The 23,063-nt window shown below is 37.1% G+C and overlaps 1 protein-coding gene across 3 annotated transcripts in view; it reads left to right on the top strand.

Annotated features, from left to right (window-relative positions):
- The window catches only part of PTCHD4 (patched domain containing 4), a 305,199-nt gene extending 283,261 nt beyond the window's left edge, over window positions 1–21,938 (top strand). For all 3 annotated transcript variants that reach the window (XM_044004580.1, XM_044004581.1, XM_044004579.1), the window contains one exon: window positions 19,925–21,938. In XM_044004580.1, the coding sequence (XP_043860515.1) occupies window positions 19,925–21,558 (1,634 nt within the window). In that variant the 3' untranslated portion in view covers window positions 21,559–21,938. The remainder of the gene's footprint in view (window positions 1–19,924) is intronic.
- Window positions 21,939–23,063: the final 1,125 nt, after the last annotated feature.

Here is a 23,063-nt window from a genome sequence, read left to right as displayed (position 1 = left end):
TGAACTGGTGCAAGAATTCCCTTAATTTAAGGCACCCAGATTGAGTTATAATCTTTTTAACTTCCATAATCAGTAAAGATCAAGCAAATCCAACTGAAATTTATGTGTGTGTGTAAGTACATAGTGTGTAGCAATTAATTTTCTTCTTATTATTTTTCTCAATTACATGTCAAAACAATTTTAACACTGTTAATATTTTTTTAACTTCCTCACTCCTTCCCCCTCTTCTCCTCCCCTCCATAAGCTTTTCTCTTATTACTTTAATACGAGCTAACTCTCCCTAGTCCACCTCTACCCTTCCCCTGCCCCCAGTGCATTCCTCCTACCACTCAACCCTATTTTAAAGATGTCATCATGGGTTAGCTAGGTGGCACAGTGGACAAAGCACCAGCCCTGGACCCAGGAGGTCCTGAGCCCCAATCTGGCACCAGACATAAGACACCTCATCCTGCTTGACCCACAAAAAACAAGGATAAATAAAAATAAATGCTTTACAGATATAATCCCTTCATATTCATTTCAGACCTGTGTTCTCTAAGTATATTCCTTTCAGCTACCCTAATACTGAGAAAGTTCTTATAAGTTAGAAGTATGATCTTCCCATGTAGGAATGTTAGCAGTTTAATCTTTTAATGTCTCTCATGATTTCTTTCTCCTGTTTACCTTTTATGCTTCTCTAGGGTCTTGTATTTGAAAGTCAAATTTTCTATTCAGTTAAGGTCTTTTCATCACAAATGCCTGAAAATCCTCTTCTTCATTGAAGTCCCATTTTTTATTCTCTGAAAGATTATACTCAGTTTTGCTGGGTAGGTAATTTTTGGCTGTAGTCCTAGCTCTTTTGCCCTCTGAAATATCATATTCCAGTCCTTTAAGGTAGGTGCTGCTAGATCTTGTTTTATCCTCATTGTTGTTCTACAGTATTTGAATTCCTTTTTTCTAACTGCTTGCAATATTTTCTCCTTGACCTGGGAGCTATGGAATTTGGCTATAATATTCCTAAAAGTTTTCCTTTTGGGATCTCTTTCTGGAGGTGATCAGTTGATTCTTTCAATTTCTATTTTACTTTCTGCTTTTAGAATATCAGGACAATTTTCCCTGACAGTCTCTTGGAAGATGCTGCCTAAACTCTTATTTTGGTCATGGTTTTCAGGCAGTAAAATGACTTTCAAATTCTCTCTCCTGGATCTATTTTCCAGGTCAGCTGTTTTTCCAAGAAGGTATTTCATATTGCCCTCTATTTTTTTTATTCATATAGATTTACTTTATTATGTCTTGGCTTCTCATAAAGTCACTAGCTTCCATTTGTTCAATCCTAGTTCTTAGGCAATAATTTTCTTCAGAGAACTCATCTCCTTTTTGGCTTTTCAAGCAGTTGACTTTTTCCATGACTCTCCTGCATCACTCTCATTTCTCTTTCGGTTCTTCCCACCACCTCTCTAAATCTTCCTTTTATCTCCCCTACTTTCTCTTCAAAGTCTCTTTTGAATGCTTCCATTGCCTGAAACCAATTCATATTTTTCTTGGAAGCTTTGGATGTAGGTGCTCTGAAGTTGTTATCCTTTTCTGAGAGTGCACCACAATCTTCCTTGTTGCTAAAGAAACTTTCAATAGTTCTCAACTTTCTTTGTTTGCTCATCTTGCTGTCTTTTACTTGATTTTTAACTCCCTCTTAAGTGGGGCCCTACTTCCAAGTTATACTGTCCAAAGCTTCAGAGGGTCCCAAGTGTTTTGGTTTGAGGGAGGAAAGGTTCTTCTCTCACCTAGTCTGCTCTCTGGTCTGAAGATAACCTCAAGCCAACTTGCTAATTAACCAGCCAGAAAAGTGCTGTGGTGCTTCTTAGCTTCCAATGAACCTGTGCCCCTCCCCCACCTGGATCTCCTGACCCAGGATTTCTTCTTGGTTCCCTGCTGGGGTGGGATAGCTGAATTCCTCCTTAGGTCCTGCAGACCCCCCTTTATTCCTTCCTCCTAGCCCTGTCCAGCTGTTCAGTCCTCTCACCTGACCATAAACTTACTTCTAGAAGACTCTGATGCTGCAGCTGATTTGGAAGCTCATGGGTAAGTTCCTCTGGTGCTGCATGCCTGGGGTCTGTGTTGGCACAATTGTGGGGTTGGACTCTATTTGGAGCCCAGAACAGCCCCCTTTAACCTGTTTTTGCCTGGAAAATAATCTCAGCTGCTCAGTTTTGCTGCTCTAGGGGTTGTTTTATTGGTATTTTGGGGGTAATTGTGTCAGGAGCTCTGTGCATTTAGTGTCTTTCCTCCACCCCTGGAAGTCCCAAAAAATGATATCAATTTTAAAACTTTAAAAAAATTTTTGAGTTCCACATTTCCTCCTCCCCCCTCCCCCCTCAATTTCATGTAGATTATACATATGCTGTCACATAAAGCATATTTCCATGTTAGTTAGCCATGTTGTAAAAGAAAACAGAATAAAAGTATGCATCAATCTGCATTCAGACTCCATCAGTTCTTTCTCTGGAGGTGGAAAGCATTTTCATCATAAATTGTTCAGAATCACCTTGGAACATTGTATTTCTGAGAATAGCTAAGTCATTTACAAGTTGTCATTGTATAATATTGCTGTTGCTGTGTACAATCCTCTCCTAATTCTGCTCACTTTACTTTGTATCAGTTCATAAAATTCTTTTCAGGTTTTTCTAAAACCATCCTGCTTATTTCTTATATCACAGTTGTATTCTTTCACTGTCTTATGCCACAACTTATTCTGCCATTCCCCAACTGAGGGGCATCCCCTCAAATTCCAATGCTTTGCTACTACAAAAAATTGCCTGTTCATATCCTTTAACCATTTATCAATTGGAGAATGACTTATACTCTTATGCATTTTTCTAAGTTATATATATATATATATATATATAGAGAGAGAGAGAGAGAGAGAGAGAGAGAGAGAGATACACACACTATGGTCATATGCTACTGTGTACTGTGTCTCTGATCCACTTCACTAATCTACCATTCCATTTCTTAGCCAATACCAGATTGCTTGATGATTACCACTTTGTAATGCAAGTTAAGATCTAGTACTGCCAGGCCACATTCATTTGCATTTTTCTTCATTAATATTCTTAACCTTTTTGTCTCCCACATGAATTTTGTTATTTTTTTCTATCTCTATAAAATAACTCTTTGGTAGTTGGGCATGACACTGAATAAATTAATTTAGGTAGAATCATCCCCTTTTTTATTGGTTCAGTCTATACATGAACAATTAACATTTCTCCAGCTGTTTAGATCTGACTTGGTGTGGAAAGCATTTTGTAATTGTGTTCATATACTTCTTGGGTTTGTCTTGGCAACCAGACTACCAAGTATTTTATATTGTCTGCAGCTATTTTAAATGGAATATAGAAGTGCTGATGATTGATAGAGGTTTGTTTTTATATCCTGCTGAAGTTGTTAATTATTTCAATGAATTTTTTAGTTGTTTCTCTAGAATTTTCTAGGTATACAATTATATCATATGCAAAGAGTGATAGTTTTGCTTTCTCCTTGCCTATTCTAATTTCTTCAAATCTTTTCCTTGTCTTATAGGTAGCATTTCTAGTACAATATTGAATAGTGCTGATAACGTGTATCCTTGCTTCACTTTTGATCTTATTGGGAAGGTTTCTACCTTATCCCCATAGCAGATCATGCTGGCTGGTTGTTTTAGATAAACACTACTTATTTCAAGGAAAACTCCATTTATTCCTATGCTTTCTAGTGCTGCTGCTGCTTCTGTTGTTATTGTTTTAATAGAAATGTGTGTTCTATTTTGTCAAAAGCTTTTTCTGTATCTTTCGAGATAATCATATAATTTCTGTTGGGTTTATTATTCATATCATCAACTATGCTGGCAGTTTTCCTAATATTGAATCAGCTCATCCTTCCTAGCATAAATCCCACCTGCCTGTGATGTATGATCTTTGTGATACAGTGCTGTAATCCCCTTGCCATTATTTTATTTTAAAATGTTTGCATCAATATTTGTTAGGGAAATTCATCCATAGTTTTCTTTCTGTTTTTGTTCTTCCTGGTTTAGGTATCAGCACTTTTTTTCTGCCATAATAGGAATTTGGGAGGACTCCTTCTTGCCTATTTTTCCAAATAATTTAAACAGTATTGGAATAAATTGTTTTCCAAATGTTCCAGAGAATTCACTTGTGAATCCATCTGGTCTTAGGGATTTTTTTTTTTAGGGAGCTCATTGATGACTTGTTAAATTTATTTTTCTAAAATCTGGTTAAGTATTCTTTTACATCTTCTTTTAATCTCAGTAATTTGTATGTTTGTAATATAAGAAAATAATTATTAATAATAGATTTATTGGGTTCCAGGAATCAGTTCCCACCCACACTCCAGAAAGTGGAAGTCTCCTAGAGAAACTTTATCAAATCTCATCTGGCAGAAACCCAAGGGAACAAAAGAAATGGAGACAGATTTTTTTTTTGTCTAGATCAGTGAAGGACTGATAGAATTAAACCACATCTACATAATGGACTTTGCCCTGAGCAACTTGAGTGAGGGTCTTTTGCATTCTTTTCCCTGATGTTATCTCTAGAGTTCATTTTAATGTAGACCACCTTCAAATCATGTCAACCAATGGAATTGAATGATGCTAGCCAATTAGCTTTGATCAATATGTAATGACCTATCAAAAGAGGTTAAAAAACATTGGAAAAGGCCATGTAGGTCTTTTGGGTTTTAGGGGCTCTCTTTTTTTTTAGGAAATCATGAGTCTTTGCTGGATCTTATAGGTCTTCTGGGGCTTTTCAGTTGTTCGAAGTAACTGGCACATGGAAGCTCTCCCTCCCTGCATTCTCTACCACATAGCCTGAGACCATGAGAAATTAGGGAGACATATGGTCAATCCTTTACTGATATAATATTAAATTAATATATGCTTACCTAAAACTTATATATATATATAATTAATTTATATATATATATGTATATATGTGTGTGTGTATATATATATATATTCTTCCATTTCATTTAGATTTTGGGATTTGTCGGCATTTAATAGAGTAAAATTATTCCTAATAATTACTTTAATTCCATCTTCATTGGAAATGAATTGTTATTTCATTTTTGATACTAGTAAATTTGTAGGTTTTTTTTTCTTTTTGAATCAAATTAACCAATGGTTTATCTATTTTAATTATTTTTTTTCATAAAACCAGCTCCTACCTTAGTTATTAGTTCAATGGCTTTCTTATTTTCAATTTTGTTAATCTCTCCTTTGATTATCAGGTATTCCAATTTGCCATTTAATTGGAGATTTTAAGTTTCTTCCTTTTCTATTTTTTTTAGTTGTATGTCCAATCCATTTATATGCTCTTTGTCTATTTTAATGATGTAAATGTTCAGAGATAAAACATTTACCCTATGTATTGCTTTGGCTGCATCCCACAAATTTTGATACATTGTCTCATTGTTATTCTCTTTTAGAAAATTATTTGTTGTTTTTATGATTTCTTCTTGACCCACTCATTTTTGGATAGGGTTATTTAGCTAATAATTAATTTTTAATTGATGTATACATGGTCCTCTGTTGAATGTAATTATATTGCATTATATCTAGAAAAGATACATTTAATACTTATTTTTCTTCATTCAGTTTTGAGATTTTTATACCCTAACACATGGCCGATTTTGTGAAGGTACTATGTTCAGCTAAGAAAAAAGGTATATTCCTATTCATATTCAATTTTCTCCAGAGGTCTATTATATCTAAGTTTTCTAAAATTTTATACATTTCCTTAACTTCTTTATTGTTTATTTTATAGTTAGATTTATCTAATTTTGAAAGGAGAAAGTTGACATGCCCCATTATTGTAGTTTTAGTGTATATTTCCTCCTGTTAATGCATTTAAATTTCCCTTTAAAAATTTAGATGCTATTCTATTTGGTACATGTAAGTTTAGTATTGATCTTACTTTATTGTCTATGATTCCTTTTAGCAAAAAGTAGTTTCCTTGCTTATCTCGGTTTTGTTTTTGTTTTGTCTGAGCATGATTGCCACCCCTGCTTTTTTTTTTTTTTTGACTTCAACCAAATCACAATAGATTCTGCTCTTTCCCCTTACCATTACTCTGTGTATTTGTGTGTTTCTCTACTTCAGGTGTGTCTTTTAAACAACATGTTGTCAGATTCTGTTTTTTAATCCATTCTTCTGTCTGCTTCCATTTGATGGGTGTATTCATCACATTTACAATTTTGTTTCTGCTGGCTTTCTCATTAATTTTCTGTCCCTTTTATCATCTCCCCCCTTCTTTTATTTCATTTTCCTTTTCCTCCCCTGTAAAGTAAGATAGATTTCTATACCCAAATAAAAGGGCATGTCATTTCTTCTTTGAGCTAATTCAATAAGAGTAAGATTCAAGTGCCCCCAATCTTCTGCACCATTAAAAAAGCTTTATTTCCTTTCACATAAGATAATTCCCTCATTTTAACTCTCCTTTCCCTCTTCTCTGAATTCATCCCTCCTTCTCATCCTTTTTTTTTTTAATCATCCCCTCACAGCCAACTCTCTCACATACCCTCACTCTATGTATACTCCTTCTAACTCCCCTAATAATGATAAAGTTCTCAGGAGTTCCAAGTATCATCTTCCCATATAACAAAGTAAACAGTAGAATCTTATTGAAACCCTTAGGATTTCTTTCCTGTTTACCTTTTTATGCTTCCCTTGATTCTTGTATTTGAAAGTCAAATTTTCTATTTAGCTCTGATATTTTCATGAGAAATGCTCAAAATCTTCTATTTCAATAAATATCTACTTTATCCTCTGAAGGATTATACTCAGTTTTTCTGGGTAGGTACTTCTTCTTTATAATCCTAGCTTCTTTGTCTTCTGGAATATCATATCCCAAGACCTCTGATTCTTTAATGGAGAAGCTGCTAGATCCTGTGTTATCCTGATTGTGGCTCCATAATATTTGAATTGTTTCTTTCTAGATGCTTGCAATATCTCCCCTTCACCTGGGATCTCTGGAATTTGGCTATAGTAATTCTGAGAGTTTTCATTTTGAGGTCTTTGTCAGGAAGTAATCAATGGATTCTTTCAGTTCCTATTATACCCTCTGGTTTGAGGATATTGAGGCAGTTTTTGCTTTATAATTTCTGGAAATATGAGCTCTAGGATCTTTTATAACCATGGACTTCAGGCTATCCGATAATTCTTTTTTTTTTTTTTTTTTGCGGGACAATGGGGGTTAAGTGACTTGCCCAGGGTCACACAGCTAGTTAAGTGTCATGTGTCTGAGGCCGGATTTGAACTCAGGTCCTCCTGAATCCAGGGCCAGTGCTTTATCCACTGCGCCACCTAGCCGCACCCCTATCCGATAATTCTTAAATTATTTCTCCTTGATCTTTTTTTGAGGTCAGTTTTTTCCCCCAATGAGATTTCATATTTTCTTCCATTTTTTTAAATTTTTTCTTCTCTTTGTTTCCTGATGTCTAATGGATTTTCCATTTGCCAAATTCTAATTTTTAAGGAATTGTTTTCTTCAGTGAGCGTTTGTTCCTTTTTAGCATTCTGCTTTCTAAGAACTTCTCTTCAGTGGATTTTCTTGCTTATTTTCTTCAGCATTTGTGGTGCCTCTTTTTCCATGATGCTGACTCTCTTTTCACAATTTTCTTATTTCACTCTCATTTATTTTCCCGATTTTTCCTCTCTTTTATTTTTTTAGATTTTTTTGAGCTGTTCCAGGAATTCTTTTTAGGCATGTATCTAAAATCACAATTTTCCTTGAAGCTTTGCATGTACCTGTTATGACTTTTTCATCTTCCGTTGAGTTTGTATCAATCTTCCCTGTCTCCATAATAATTTTCTATAGTCAGAATTTGGGGGGGGGGTTGTTACTGTTGTTGGGTTTTGCTCATTTTTGAATCTGATTTCTTTGCATTTAACTTTATGTTAAAGTTGGGCTCTGCTTTTGAGACCAAAGAAGCTCTGTCCCAAACTTCAGGTTCTCTGTGCTACTGCTTTCAGCCATGGGCTGGGGGGTGGGGTGGGAGGTCCACTGCTTTCCTGGTCAGTGCTCTGGTCTGTAAGCATACATAAGCATTCTTCTGCATCTTGGAACTATGACCAGCCCTCTGCAGCCACAAGTACTCTCATTCCTTATGGCCCTTGGAGGTGTGACTTAGGCCCCTGTTCTTCTTTGACTGTAAAAACTAGTACTCCTTTCTGTCTTGGGCCTGAGACCAGGGCCCCTCTACTGCTGTGAGTGACCACATGCATTCTTCTCTACCATGGAACCTTGACCAAAGGTCCTGTTCCCATGAGGCCACTCTTCTTTACCCTGGGACTGGAACCTAGAACTGTGTATGGGCAATCAAGTGGGTCCTACTCTCACTGCCAACAAAGGGTCCCCTGTAATCTCCTGACCAGTTGTCTGACCCCACCCCCACCCCCATGGTCTGTGGGCTAAGAGTTCCCAAAGCTGATGCTGCCACCACTGTTGCAGCTGCCTGTAAAGTCTGCTGCTTGCGTCATCACAGACCTTGACTGCACTGTGCTTTGGGCCCAACCAGTACCCTTGTGAGACAGACCTTTCCTGCCAACCTCCTAAGTTATCTTGGGCTAAGAAATTGTTCCTCCCTTTTTGTTGGTTCTGCCACTCCAGAATTCAATTTAAGGAACTAAGAGGAAGGTATAGATACAGTCAAAGTTCACAACAGTCTTGGGACAATAGGTTAAGGCTATTCTAGCTGTAGTGTCCCACATTTTTTTTTTTTTTTGCGGGACAATGGGGGTTAAGTGACTTGCCCAGGGTCACACAGCTAGTGTCAAGTGTCGGAGGCCGGATTTCAACTCAGGTCCTCCTGAATCCAGAGCCGGTGCTTTATCCACTGCGCCACCTAGCTGCCCCTAGTGTCCCACATTTTCAATGTAGATACACATAGGTTAAGTGACTTCCAAGATGTCATCCCTAGCATGTAGCATATAGCATTTAGAAGAAATAACACTCTCTTCAAGTGAGATCGAGTTAAAATTCATATCAAAAGAAGACTTGATTAATGGAACTCAATATAAACAACAGGAACAGCTGTCTGTTGGTAGGGTTTCCAGAAGACTCTAAGAAAAGAATAACAAGTAGTGTAATGAAGGGGGCATGGACATGTTTGCAAGCTAGTGGTTCATATATTTTTATAAAACAACTAACATCTCATATACAAAGAGTATTTTTAAAGGAATTTTGAAGTATTCTTTCATTTCCTCTTCTGTAATAACTTTAATAGTGAGTATTGTTAGCATTTTGTGGATAAAGAAACTGAGGCCCAGAGAGGCAAGTGACTCATTCAATATCATAAAGGTAGTAAAAGAAAGGCAGGGTTTGAACTTAGGTCCCCTTTATACCAATCTCTTATTAATCATTCCAGGAAGCTACCTCCTCTACTTACAGGTGCTAAAAGGTCTCCCCTTTGTGAAGTCTGAAGAAATTTTAATTGTTTTCCATACCTAAGTAGTTACTCTGTTGTGGCGATAGAAAAAGTATGAGGGAAAGTATACAGTATCATTGAAGGTACTCAGCTCTTCTAAACCCAAAGCTAATGTTCTGTTTCATATGCTCACTATGTTTTTACCCATTAAAAGGCTGTGCGATCACATGATTTTTCCATAATAAACAGTTAGGTCATGCCCACCTCTACCTTACTTTCTGGCATTTTGCCTGGTGGAATGAGATAGGAGCATGAAAAAGATATTCCACTTGTTCTATAAAAACAACCTGTTTTATTGATTAAATATTGGAATGTGTCCACTACTATGATCCCTGGGCACCAGTTACCTCAGCCACACAATAATTAATTTAATTTTTCATTACTTCATGACCATGATGAATCCCTCCCTCATGCTAGCATATGCTTTAAATGAACAGATGGACTTGGACTGCACTAAAATTATTCGGTAGTTGATTGCTGCAGAGTTCTACACCTGGAAAAATAGGTACAAACCACATTCTACTTTGGCTAACGCAATGTTGAACTGGAAATCTTTATCAGTAACATCCAACTGCTATGAGGGTAAAATCTTCCAAAAGTTGTTACTCTGTTGGGGTCATACAGTATGAGGGAAAGTATTGTGTTGTTTGAAAATATATGGGGCGGGGGGGAGGCAGCTAGATGGCACAGTGGATAGAGCACCAGCCCTGGATTCAGGAGGACCTGAGTTCAAATCCGGCCTCAGACACTTAACACTTATTGGCTGTGTGACCCTGGGCAAGTCACTTAACCCCAATTGCCTCACAAAAAAAAAAAAGAAAATATATGGGGGGTGCCTGTCTCTGTTCTAGGTTTTAGGGAACTTAGCTGGGGTTTCTAATATATTGCTACGCACAAATTAGAGGCTATAGCACCAGTCTTTGGCATTAAGCATTTATTAAAGCATATTAAAAATTAGTAGAGAGAGAGCACGACTCCAAAAGTTCAGAAACCCTATGTACCTAGTTAGAGAATGAAGAGAACAAGGGCAGTGTGTCTGCCTCCTCCAGTGTCCCAGGCCAAGAGAGCGCGTGGGAGAGCAGCCCTTACATGTTGCTCAAAGCTAATTGACAAGCATCATTCAAATCTAATGGTTTAGTGGACTTGAGGGTGGTCCATATTAAAATGAGCAGTATGTGCTGAGGCCAGAGTCCAGAGGACAGACCCTCTGAGGTAGGTATGCTTTTAATCTCTATTGTCTCTATTCAGAATCCTAGCTCCAACTTTACTGACTCTGGACTGGCTCTGAAAGAGATCAGGCAAGGCTCCTGAGTTAGGTCCTTGAGTGGGGAGGGGGGGCCTCTGGGCCCCCCAAAAACCATTTTTTTCTCACATTATGCAGAGTATAAGAGAGTAACATTTTTGCCTTTTCCAGGACCAAAGAAAGATTTTTGAGGTTAGAATCAGCCTCCTGAATAAACACCTCCCTTAAATGAATATGATTTCTGGTATTGAATACTCAACACAAATTGGCAATCCTCTGCATTATCCTTGTACTTCTCCAAGGGTCATATTGTGACTCTACGTATCCACCAAATACTTTGTCATTTATACATGTGGCAGCCAATTATAAAAATATGATGTATAGGTATTATGTAAATATATAAGTAGAGTAGATAAGATGTTGCCCATATCTCCCAACTGAAGTCATGTCTGAGAAAGGAGTGATTAACAAGTAGAAAACATGTGATTTCACTTCTCTGGATTCCAGCTGACCCATCTCTGAAACTTCAGTCTTAGACTACATAGTATCTATACTCCCCCTTCCATTTCTAAATTTATATAATCCTATGACCTCAAAGATCCTTTCCAGTTCTAAACTACTCTGACTCTAGGGGAAAAGGGCCAACTTCCTAGAGATGGATTCTAGCACTTGTCTGCTTCACACAGATTTCCTAGGAAAGGCTAGCTTTTCTCTGCTTTACTTTATTCTACTGGATCCCTATGTGTTACTGGTCTTAAGAAGCCATGCCCATGAGCATAAAGAAAGAATTAGGTCACCTGCCTAGGACAATAGCATGACCATAGGGCAATGTGATGAAGGGGAAACCAATTACCAATGCCTAGTTTTCATCATGAATTAGTAGTAACTAAACCCTAACAATGAATTCCCGTGATGGAGTCCACATGCATACAAACAGAAATGACCATAAGATACAATAGAACCTGTTCTCCATGTAACTGAAATTGGCATAAAATCCATTTTGTTTCCCTTTCAGGTATCATTTCAAAGGTCTTTTTTCCCTTCATTCAAAAATTTTTCCATCCATTCATTTATTAGACATATCAAGGCAGTCTCTTTTATCAAAAGATCCTAACACTGCAGACAGATAGTGTTACAGCAAGATTCCAAAGTCTTTCCTTATGAAGGTTTTACCAAATATTTTAGTTAATGCAAAAAACAAATTGAGACCAGAATCAAAGGACTAGAATCAAAAGAAGCCCAAAAGGTCCTCCAGTCTTATCAGAATTTTTTTTTAATAATGAAACAAGAAAGTTTAAGTGACTTGTCCAATTTATTGAGTATCTATCACATATAAGGCACTAACCCATAATTCCATTAGCTAGATGCACAAAGAAGTATATTTTCTATGCACCAAGGAACCTGAGGGGGTGAGTCATTCTGTTTCCTTCAGCCAAATATTCTTCTTAATGGCATTCTTGGAGAGCAGCCCAAGCATTGCTTGTCTCCATTCACAGGATTCCAAGGTTCCTCTATAGTATCTTTGTGCTTGCAAGTGTAACAGCAGTACTATATGAATATTTCCATTCACTCTAAAAGTCAGTGTATGATGTATAGCACATGGTAATTTCTAGATTCACTTGTGGGAGAGGGAGAGGTAAAGAGGATATTGCCAAAACATCATGTCACTATTTTTTTCTCCTCTATATCCATCACTTTGAACAAGTGTTTAGAGAAGAATGAGGGGACAAGGATTGGACCATAGTCCCAAAGAGTCACAGAATCTCAGAGTTGGAAAGGACCTGAGAGACTATTTCATATATGTGATATCATACTTGATAAAGAATACCCCCTAAAACTCACCTAAGAAACCATCCTTTGACCTTTGCTCCATTTCTTCTAGTAAGGATGAGCCCTTTTGAAAAACTCCGATTATAAGGAAGTTGGGGGTGTGTTATGTGTGTGTTTTCCCCCTGATATGAAGACCAAATACTACTTTTCTTCTCCTTCTACTATCTTTCCTTATTCTTTCTCCTGGGGGCCAGGCAGAACAAGTCTAACCTATTTTTTAATTTTCTTTTTTTACATTTCAGCCCTTCAAATACTATCAGACAACTATAATCTCCTCTTCTCCAGATAAAGGTCTAGTCTCTTTAACTGATATACAGACAGTCTCCAGCTTAGCAATGTCCACTGTAAAATGTGTTGCTCAAAATTGACCAAAATATTTCAGATATAACACAACCAGAATTAGTATATGGTGCCATTGGCCCTTCCCTCTTGTCCTGAACACTAAGCCTGCCTTACTGATGCCTAAGAATCTATTATCTGCCATATCACACTGTTAACTCATGTTAAGCTTACAGTCCAGAAACCCCTAGACCTTTTTTAGATAAAGTGACATTTACCAACATGTTCCCCAATCTGTTTATATGTTGAAACTAAATGCAATTTTCCTTGAAATTTCTTCCTTTTCCCTTTTATCTTCTTCGACACAACTCATCATTTTAGGCTATTAAGATCTTTTACCTTGTTACAGTCACAGAGTATTTTAGCTATCCCTCCAAGCTTTTGGTCATCCACAAATGTGATAAACATTTCTTCCATGCCTGCCAAGACATTTATGATAATGTTAAGAATGTTAAGAAATTTATGCCCAAGTACAGATTCCTGGACCACTATGCTAAAAATCTCCCTCTAATTTAATATCAAATCACTAATACCTATTCTGTGGGTTTATTGAAATCCAAATCTACTTAATTATACTGCCATATCCTTTTCCCACAATGATAGCATGGGAGTTTTTGTCAAAAACTGTGCTTAAAGTCTAGGTCAATTGCATTTTTAATATTTCCCTGCCCTAACAACCTAGAACATGTCAGAAAAAGGAAATGAGCTTAATCTGGCATGACTGATTTCGGTTTTTGTTCATTTGGGTTTAAGTTTACACATATATAGATAAAACCATACTATGCATTTTTGTTTGTTTTTAAGTAAAACCATGTTGACTCTTCATAATTTTCTCCTTTTCTAGGTGTTCACTAGGCATCCCTTTAATAATATATCCTGAGGGGCAGCTAGGTGGCGTAGTAGATAAAGCCCCGGCCCTGGATTCAGGAGTACCAGAGTTCAAATCTGGTCTCAGACACTTAACACTTACTAGCTGTGTGACCCTGGGCAAGTCATTTAACCCCCACTGCCTTGCAAAAAAAAATTTTTTTTAAACAAATTTAAAAACAAATAATATATCCTAGAATGCTACCAGGATTGAATGTTTACTGATGCATAGTTTGACTCCATTCTCAACCCTTATTTGAAAATCAGAACGTTTGACTTTCTTCAATTTCTTGGTATAGTATATTTTTCATTCTTAACAATTTCAAAAGACTATTGACAAAAATTCAGCAATTAAACCTTTAAATTAGGTCAGTACCCTAAGTTATCCTTTATCTGGGAAAGGTATCTTGAATTTATCTAAGGCAGCAAAGTGTTCTTTTATTAGCTCCTTATTTATCTTTGGCATCAGTTTCCATTAAGCATTTTTGTTCTACCCTTTCCAGTTCAAATATTGTGAGATTATTCTAAGTAGGTAAAAACAGAAGCCAAAAAATAATAATTGATCAGCTCTCACTTCTTGTCTTTCAGAGTTTTCATCATCCCATATACCCCAAATATGAGTTATCCCTTCTTTTGTCTTCCTCTTTTCCCCTACAACTTTACTTCTTGTCCTTAAATTTCCTCGGTATTCAATTCTGCACTTTAATACTGCTAAACACTTTTTATAGCATCTTGACATATTTTTGTATTGATTACCCATTATCTACCCTTGCTTTCATCTGTCTTTTTTTAACATCTGGGCTTGCTAATGAGGTCCTTGTAAATTCACATCTCTCTTGAGGCAACTCCCTCTTTCCCTCCTAATTGAAATTATCGTGTCTTCTTTAGATTTTATTCTTGAGACTTTTCCTTCACTCCTGGGCTTTCTTCTCCTATAGAATTTTAGTTGGTTGGATTTTATTTATCCTCTCCCTATACCATTTGAAATCTTCTCCATGGAAATGTAGTATGTATTTGAGATTAGTCCTGGCATTCCTTTCCTTCTGCCTCACAAATTCTAGATTGGAACAGTCATTATCCTTCAAGATACTTAACATTGCTATTTCAACAACCAGTTCCTCCTTTTTGTTTTGTCAATACTCCTTGACATCATCTGCCATTTTCTTCTTTTCTCCAATTTTTAATAAAGAGGTAGTTTTTCTCCCTGTGAAGGCCAACTTATACTCAACCTAAATTCCCTCCCAACTCTTCTGGAAAATTATTCCTATAATTACTGCTCTACTCTCTCAAATTTAAGTCTTTTCTAATCTGGATGATTTTTGCTGCTGCCCAGAAATTTACCCAGATGTCTTTCATCCCTAAAAAATTGGCATTTGACCTTATCATCCCCTTAAGTTATAATCATATAACTTTCCTTCCTCTCTCAGCCAAACTCCATTGGAGAGTATGCATTATTTGGGGGTCTGAAAACATGAATTCAAATGCTGATTCTGCCATTTTCAACCTGCATGACCTTAAACAATTTAAATAATCCCTAATCCCTCTGCATTCCATATCATTAAAATGATCATGTGGGACTACATGGCCCCTGAAGTAACTTCCAGTTCTAAATCTATAGTCAAAGGTTCTGGATGCAATTCACATTTCTGCTACTTACTGTCAGTGTAACTTCGAACATATCTTAATCTTAATCTCTCTAATCCTCAATTTCGTTATTTGCAAAGTGAGAAGATTCTATTATATGCCTCAGGTTTCTTCCAGTTTTAAATGTATCATCCTATGATCCTAGAAAAAAGGAGTCTATCTATAGTCATTGGTTCCACTTTTCTTTCACTCACTTCTCAATCTATTGCAGTTTGGCTTCCTACTTTGATCATTCAACTGAAACATTTCTCTCTAAAGTTACAAGTCTCTTGCTTTCCAAATCAAAAGGCCTTTTCTCAAGTCTCCTACTCCTTGAGTTTCTCTATTGTTTATACTTTTGACTCCCTCCTACCAGATATTCTATTCTCTCTGGATTTTCATGTCATTTGAATTTCTTCGTTCTCCTTCTATATGTCTGATTACTTCTTGGTCTCATTTGCTGGATCATCCTCCATATCATATCCCCTCTCCATCAAGACTCTGTGCCCAGATTTTTCTTGCTCTCTGTACTCTCTTGATAATGTCATCAGGTGTCATGGTCTCAATTATCATCTCTAGGTATATGTCTCTCTAATCAACATATTCAGCCTTTGTCTGACTCTCATATGCCCCACTCCCTTGTCACAAACTACGTATTGGAGATTTCAAACTAAATTTCTTGTCAGCCTCTAAATTAGGTCTTTTCACTGCAACAACTAGTATGAGATCTCTTTAAATTCATGGCATTTAAAATTGAGGAGCAAGCAAAACCTTTTTCTCTTATCTATTTTGGTCTCTTAATTTGTGGCAAATTCCTGTTATTATGTGGTAACCCTGAGTCTAGACTAGTGCTGGGGAAAAGAAACCTTTGCAAAACATATGTTTGTCCAAAGAAGATTTATTGAAGCCTATAATTTACAAATGTTTGGAATGCAAGTGTCATCCTAAACCTCAGTCTTTTTCCAGATTAAGATATTGGTGAGGCATTTCCCTAGATTGAACCTCCAAAGATAGCACCTAGCTTTCCCTTCTTATAAAGGAAAAGCCCATCTCTGACATTTATTAGTGTTATTCCTTCCTTGGGTGGGGATGGGGGCAGGGGTGAGGAGGGAGATGTAATTGCTGTAGTTCCAGGATGATGACTAGTGGGTAGCTATTATCTATTACCTTTACTACCATATATTTCCATCCTGGATCACTTTCTCTCTTTTTACTGTTATAATTATGTCATCAGTTCCTATGCCTTTAAAATTTTTGAGGACAGTAATTGACTGAGGAGCATGAGATCGTGGGAGCAAATTGTTCTCTGATTTGTTCAAGATTCCCTAATATAAGAGGGGTAAAAAGTCTTATTTTTTGGCCAACTGGAACTAGCTGGGCATTAGCCAAGAGGTAATTATGAAAAGAGATCTTCATTACTCAAAATAAAAACAAATGGATAATTAACATTTACAGGAAAACATGTCAATTCTATGGCAAATGCCAAGAAAATGACTAAGTTTTTTTCTCTCGAGTGTAGAATTAAAGCATTGTAGAAGTGATTATGTTACCCCACCACCACCACCACTTCCCTACCTTGAGATTCTAAATATGAAATTCTAGGCCAGATTAAATAGGGGAGAGTCTACCTAAAATGCCTTGCTATATTAATATAAAGATGTAAATTAAGCACGTATGCTTTCTGTAGCAAATAATATTAACTTATTTACATCCTTTAAAGTGAGGCAGGATTGTACTCAAAGGTTAAAAAATTCAAAAAAGTATAACAATATATTTATGTATAAACTAAAAGGAATCATAGAAACTACAGGGAACAGTCATTGTGGAAGTTATTGCAGCTATTAACAATATATTGACCTTGCTCTAGTATCTCAAACTCAACATGTCCAAATATTAACTCATTATATTTTCCCAAAACCCTGTCCTTATTTCAAAATCCCATTTCTGTTAAATCACTATCTTTTTAATCATTCATGTTTATCCTCAACTCATTGATATCCTTTCAGTTGCCAGATTTTGTGTTCTACTTCCACAATGCCTCTTGTACCTCATATCCATCTTCATATCTCCAGTCACATGTCCTCCACTGCCCAACAGATGAGGAAGCTGGGACCCTTTGGAGCTATTCATTTGCCAAAGGTCTCACAAGTATTAAGCATCAGAGGTTTGATGTGAACCCAGCTCACCAGATTCCAGAATTATTTCAATTGTACTGCACTTATACATAGTTTACTTCATTTTCTTTTCCTGTTTAAAATCTTAATTAGATTTTCAAAATTCCAAGAAAATATATTTTTATCAAGCACTGTTTTGTGTGCTGGGTTTCTGGCCAAGAGCCTACTATTGTCATACAACAATTCAAATCATATTTTCAGATAACATCTTGAAGGCAAGTGTTCACTTCCCAAATGTTCCTTCCTTTTCTAAAACTATTGGATCTTGGGGCAGCTAGGTGGCACAGTGGATAAAGCACTAGCCCTGGATTCAGGAGGACCTGAGTTCAAGTCTGGCCTCAGACACTTGACACTTACTAGCTGTGTGACCCTAGGCAAGTCACCTAACCCTCATTGCCCCATCAAAAAAAAAAAAGTAAAAGTATTGGACCATGTCTTAAACTGGTTTGCCCATAAACTTCTCTGGGAGGTTATCTTCTAAACCATAAGATCTCTAAATGTCCTTAAGGCCAAACCACGACAATGCATTATGTCAAATATTCCATTAGTTTATAAAAGTGGGATGCAATTGTAAACATGTTTTGCATGTGTTACGCTAATCAGATTGGAGGGGAAAATAGGTATTCCATGGTTTGAAAGGCTGGTAGTGAGCTGTGGATATTTTGAAAACATTCACCTTGTATGTGCTTCTAGACTATTTGATGGTTATAAAGCAAGCAGTAGATATGGTCCCTGTCTGAGTTGCTTACTGCCTATCACACTAACTCCATGGAGATGGAAATTTGTCAGCCAGTCAATTTTTTGTACTTATTTCTGATGGAAAAATGGAAAGTTAGACATTTTCAATCTTTTTTGAAATGGTTAGCATCACCTTGCAGTTTCCTAAGTGAAGGAACTCGGGTAGTAGTATCCTTCATAGTGTCCAACTTCAAAAAGATAGATTGAAGGAGGAAGCATTGTATAGTAGAAAGAGGGATGAGCCAGAAGTCAAGAGGCTTGGGTATAAATCCTAGTTCTAAAGCAAGAGCTATGTGCTCTTGTCTGTAGAAAGATCGCTGGATATTAAGATGGAAGATCTCAATTTAAACCTCAGCTTCCCCACTTATCACTCATATAACTGAGAAAATCCTTTTTTTTTTTCTCTTTGAACCTCAGATTCCTTCTAGGTCAAATTATGGAATTGAACAAGAAAATGCCTATGTTTCCATCTATCTCAAAGTCTTGATAGAAATTTCTCTTAGCCTCAATTTCCTTACGAGTAAAATGAGAATTTACAATACTTGAAATTATTCACCTCAATGGGGTAGTTTTAGGAAAAGTCTTTGCAAAAATTAAAGTGCTATAGAAACATTATTATTGTTGTTGTTGCTATTATTATGCACCATATATATATATATATATATATATATATATGCTGTTTTAGGTACTATAAGGGATATAAAGAAGTATAAGATAGTCATTTTTTCCTTTAAGCAATTCAAAATCTATTTAGGTAGATAAAGATGTATGGATGGGGGAAATGTAACTTTATGAGACTATACTGGAAGTACCAAAAAGCTTAGTACAAATAAGTATTTCATTGTCCCCTGTAGGTCCAAAAATTTGGAATTTGCTAAATCAGACATAAAACATATCTTGCCTTGGTAGATCAAATTTATGTCTTATGTCAGGAGAGCCAAAAATCTATAACCCCAGTTATATAGGGTTTCTGAGAGTTATGAACCCTGAAGCTCAAGGTTAACCCTACCTTCAACTGTAAGTTCAATGTTGAATTTAAACTACATCAGGGTTCTCAAAGTACACTCCAGAATAGCACCCTAGGTATATTCCAAAGTATTTGGGATTTATAGTAAATTTATAATCCACTTTCCAAGATTGTTGTGAGGATAAAATAAAATAATATTTGTAAAGTTCTTTGCAAATCTTAAAGCACTATGTAAATGCTAGCTATTATTATAATTCTCATATGTAGATTGCATATACAGGAACCTCCCATGAATTGTATGGAGCTTACACTTTCAATCACCTGGGTATGTGTGAAACTCTTACTAATTGTATAGAATTAATACTTGTGATCTACATGTTTAAGCTTGCCACCTCTCCTGTAGAGCATTACTATCTTCAACAGTCAGTGCTCGCCATGAGCAGGGGGCAGCTAGGTGGCACACTGGCCTTTGATTGAGGAGGACCTGAGTTCAAATGCGACCTGAGACACTTGACACTTACCAGCTGTGTGTCCCTGAGAAAGTCACTTAATCCCCATTTCCCCACCAGAAAACAAAAAACAGCAACAACAACAACAACAACAAAACTTTCCAGGAGCAAGAAACGTTTGAGAACCTTTGAATTGCAGAATAATAGTTTGTATTCATTTATTCTGTATTGTTATTTATAGGTCATGGAACAAAGGGAGTATTTGAGCTTCTATCAGGATGGAGGAGAACCAGAGAGAATCTGCCCTTCAAAGACAGGGTTGCTGATGCCTATTCTGATGTGATGGTCACCTACACCATGACCAGCTCCTTATACTTCATTACGTTTGGTATGGGTGCCAGTCCTTTCACCAACATTGAGGCCGTGAAGGTCTTCTGTCAGAACATGTGTGTCTCCATCCTATTGAACTACTTCTACATATTCTCTTTCTTTGGCTCCTGCCTGGTCTTTGCAGGCCAACTAGAGCAAAACCGTTACCACAGCATCTTCTGCTGCAAAATTCCTTCTGCAGAATACCTAGATCGTAAGCCCGTCTGGTTCCAGACCGTGATGAGTGATGGGCATCAACAGACTTCTCACCATGAGACCAACCCCTACCAGAACCACTTCATTCAGCATTTTCTCCGGGAACATTACAATGAGTGGATTACAAATATCTATGTGAAGCCATTTGTTGTTATCCTTTATCTCATCTATGCTTCCTTTTCCTTTATGGGCTGCTTGCAAATCAGTGATGGGGCCAATATCATCAGCCTACTTGCCAGTGATTCCCCAAGCGTCTCCTATGCCATCCTACAGCAAGAATACTTCAGCAATTACAGTCCAGTGATTGGATTCTATGTATATGAGCCCCTTGAGTACTGGAACGGCACCGTCCAGGAAGACTTAAGAAGACTTTGTAGTGGCTTCACTGCAGTGTCTTGGGTTGAACAGTATTACCAGTTCCTGAAAGTCAGCAATATCAGTGCAAATAACAAGAGTGACTTCATCAGTGTCCTGCAAAACTCCTTTTTAAAAAAACCAGAGTTCCAGCACTTCCGAAATGATATAATTTTCTCCAAGGCAGGAGATGAAAGCAATATCATTGCTTCCCGCTTGTATCTGGTGGCCAGGACTAGCAGAGATAAGCAGAAGGAAGTAATTGAAGTACTAGATAAACTTAGACCCCTGTCTCTGGCCAAGAGCATCCGGTTCATTGTGTTCAATCCTTCCTTTGTTTTCATGGATCACTATGGCTTGTCTGTCACCATGCCTGTCCTGATTGCTGGCTTTGGAGTCCTACTGATGTTAATTTTAACTTTCTTCTTAGTGATCCACCCTCTGGGAAACTTCTGGCTAATTCTCAGTGTCACCTCAATAGAGCTGGGTGTTCTGGGCTTAATGACGCTTTGGAACGTAGACATGGATTGCATTTCTATCTTGTGCCTTATCTACACTTTAAATTTTTCCATTGATCACTGTGCACCCCTGCTTTACACATTTGTATTAGCAACTGAGCACACCCGAACTCAGTGTATCAAAAGCTCCCTACAAGAGCACGGGACAGCCATTTTGCAAAATGTTACTTCTTTTCTTATTGGGTTGGTCCCCCTCCTGTTTGTGCCTTCGAACTTGACCTTCACACTGTTCAAATGCTTGCTGCTCACTGGGAGTTGCACGCTTCTGCACTGTTTTGTTATCTTACCTGTTTTCCTAACTTTCTTCCCCCCCTCCAAAAAGCACCATAAGAAAAAGAAACGCGCTAAACGAAAGGAGAGGGAGGAGATTGAGTGCATAGAAATCCAAGAGAATCCTGACCACGTCACAACTGTCTGAGAGGCTTAGACAAACTGAATTACTTTTTTTTTTCCCAAATGTCGCACAGAGATGCAGGGAAGCTCAGACCTCAGCTGCTTGGGCTGGCCAAATGTAACAAGGCAAGCCAGATTCAGAGTGGATTATTCACAGTACATCAAAGTGCCAGCTTTTTCTGGGGGTGGGATGGGGAATAAGAGTTGGTTTTTGTGTTTGTTTTTCAGAAAATGAGTTCTCTTTGGAACCTTGGTCTTCACTATAGACTAGACTCTGGAAGTAATTGTGAAGCTCCACAGGAGAATCTGTGAATTAGTAATAGATTAAGACAGAAGGTCAAATAATGTTATTTTTTGAAGGGAAAAGACTTAGAAGTGGTGGTGTTATGGAAAGAGCATTGAAAAGGGGAAGGGGGAAAATTAAGGAATTATCAAATTTGCTGTGGCACTTTTCATATTTGTTTTCTGAACAGATTGGTCAAAGGAAACCTATGCACTTGGGAAGTAGATATTTAAACAAGTTTAAACCAAAGGACTTCCCAATTCATTTTCTGTGTATGTGTATATATATGTTTATATGTATATATATTTATGATATATACATATACATGTATTTGTATTTAATATATTTTGTGATCCATGTGGAAGAAAGTGCTCATTTGCAGACATTCTGACCTTTTCTGCAACTGTCCACTTTGGCCCTGCTCAAATACAGAAAACCAGCTAGGACCATTCAAAATCAACTGAAAGGTTAATATATTTTGAAGGAGAATTATTAATATGTGTGGGTTACCTCTGACTTGTGATAAGCAGAATAAACAAAACAATGAATGCATTAGAAAGTATTTGTGAGATAACGGGTCTGTGAAAACCTCATATCAAATGTCTTCTGATGCCAGAAAAAGGCAGTACCCCCTTGGTCAAAGATTTTATTTTTCTTATCCCAATGCAGAGCTAATAGTCTTAATGGTTTTTAATGGTCTTTAAAAGGTTTTCCCCATCTGGGCAGGGTGATCTGCTCATTTGCAGATAGGTATAACATCTGCAAATGGGCAGATTTCCTCATATGGACCATAACATATGTATATGTCCGTATGTATGTGTGTGAATGTGTTTATACCACAATTATAATGTCCTCATTGATGTAGATGGTAAAGCTTAGTGAACGTAGGCAAAGAGAGAGAAAACTGGGCAAACTATAAAGTAAAGTAGAGTAAAATGGACCTTCACCACTCATCATAAGCCTGCTAACTGAAACAGTATAAAATATTCTAATACCTGTTAACTTTAGTACATAACCTTGCATCAACATGAATGTGAAATTAAACCAGGCTACAGTCATTATGATAATGGTCACTATACCTACTTTAGTACCATTTTATAGCTTCCTACAATATCATTGTCTTTGTTACCTGTAAATTGTGTCTCAGATGGGCCATTTTCTCAGGGGATCACAGATCTCAGGAGATAGATGGCCATGGCTGTTAACTTCTTTCTGGGAGATTTCATGCATTGGTGAAGTCCACTTGG

This window comes from Dromiciops gliroides, chromosome 4, assembly GCF_019393635.1.
Source record: "Dromiciops gliroides isolate mDroGli1 chromosome 4, mDroGli1.pri, whole genome shotgun sequence".
NCBI classification, from domain to species: Eukaryota; Metazoa; Chordata; class Mammalia; order Microbiotheria; family Microbiotheriidae; genus Dromiciops; species Dromiciops gliroides.
Note: the sequence above shows the minus strand (reverse complement) of the source record. Positions and strands in the feature narration are given on the sequence as shown.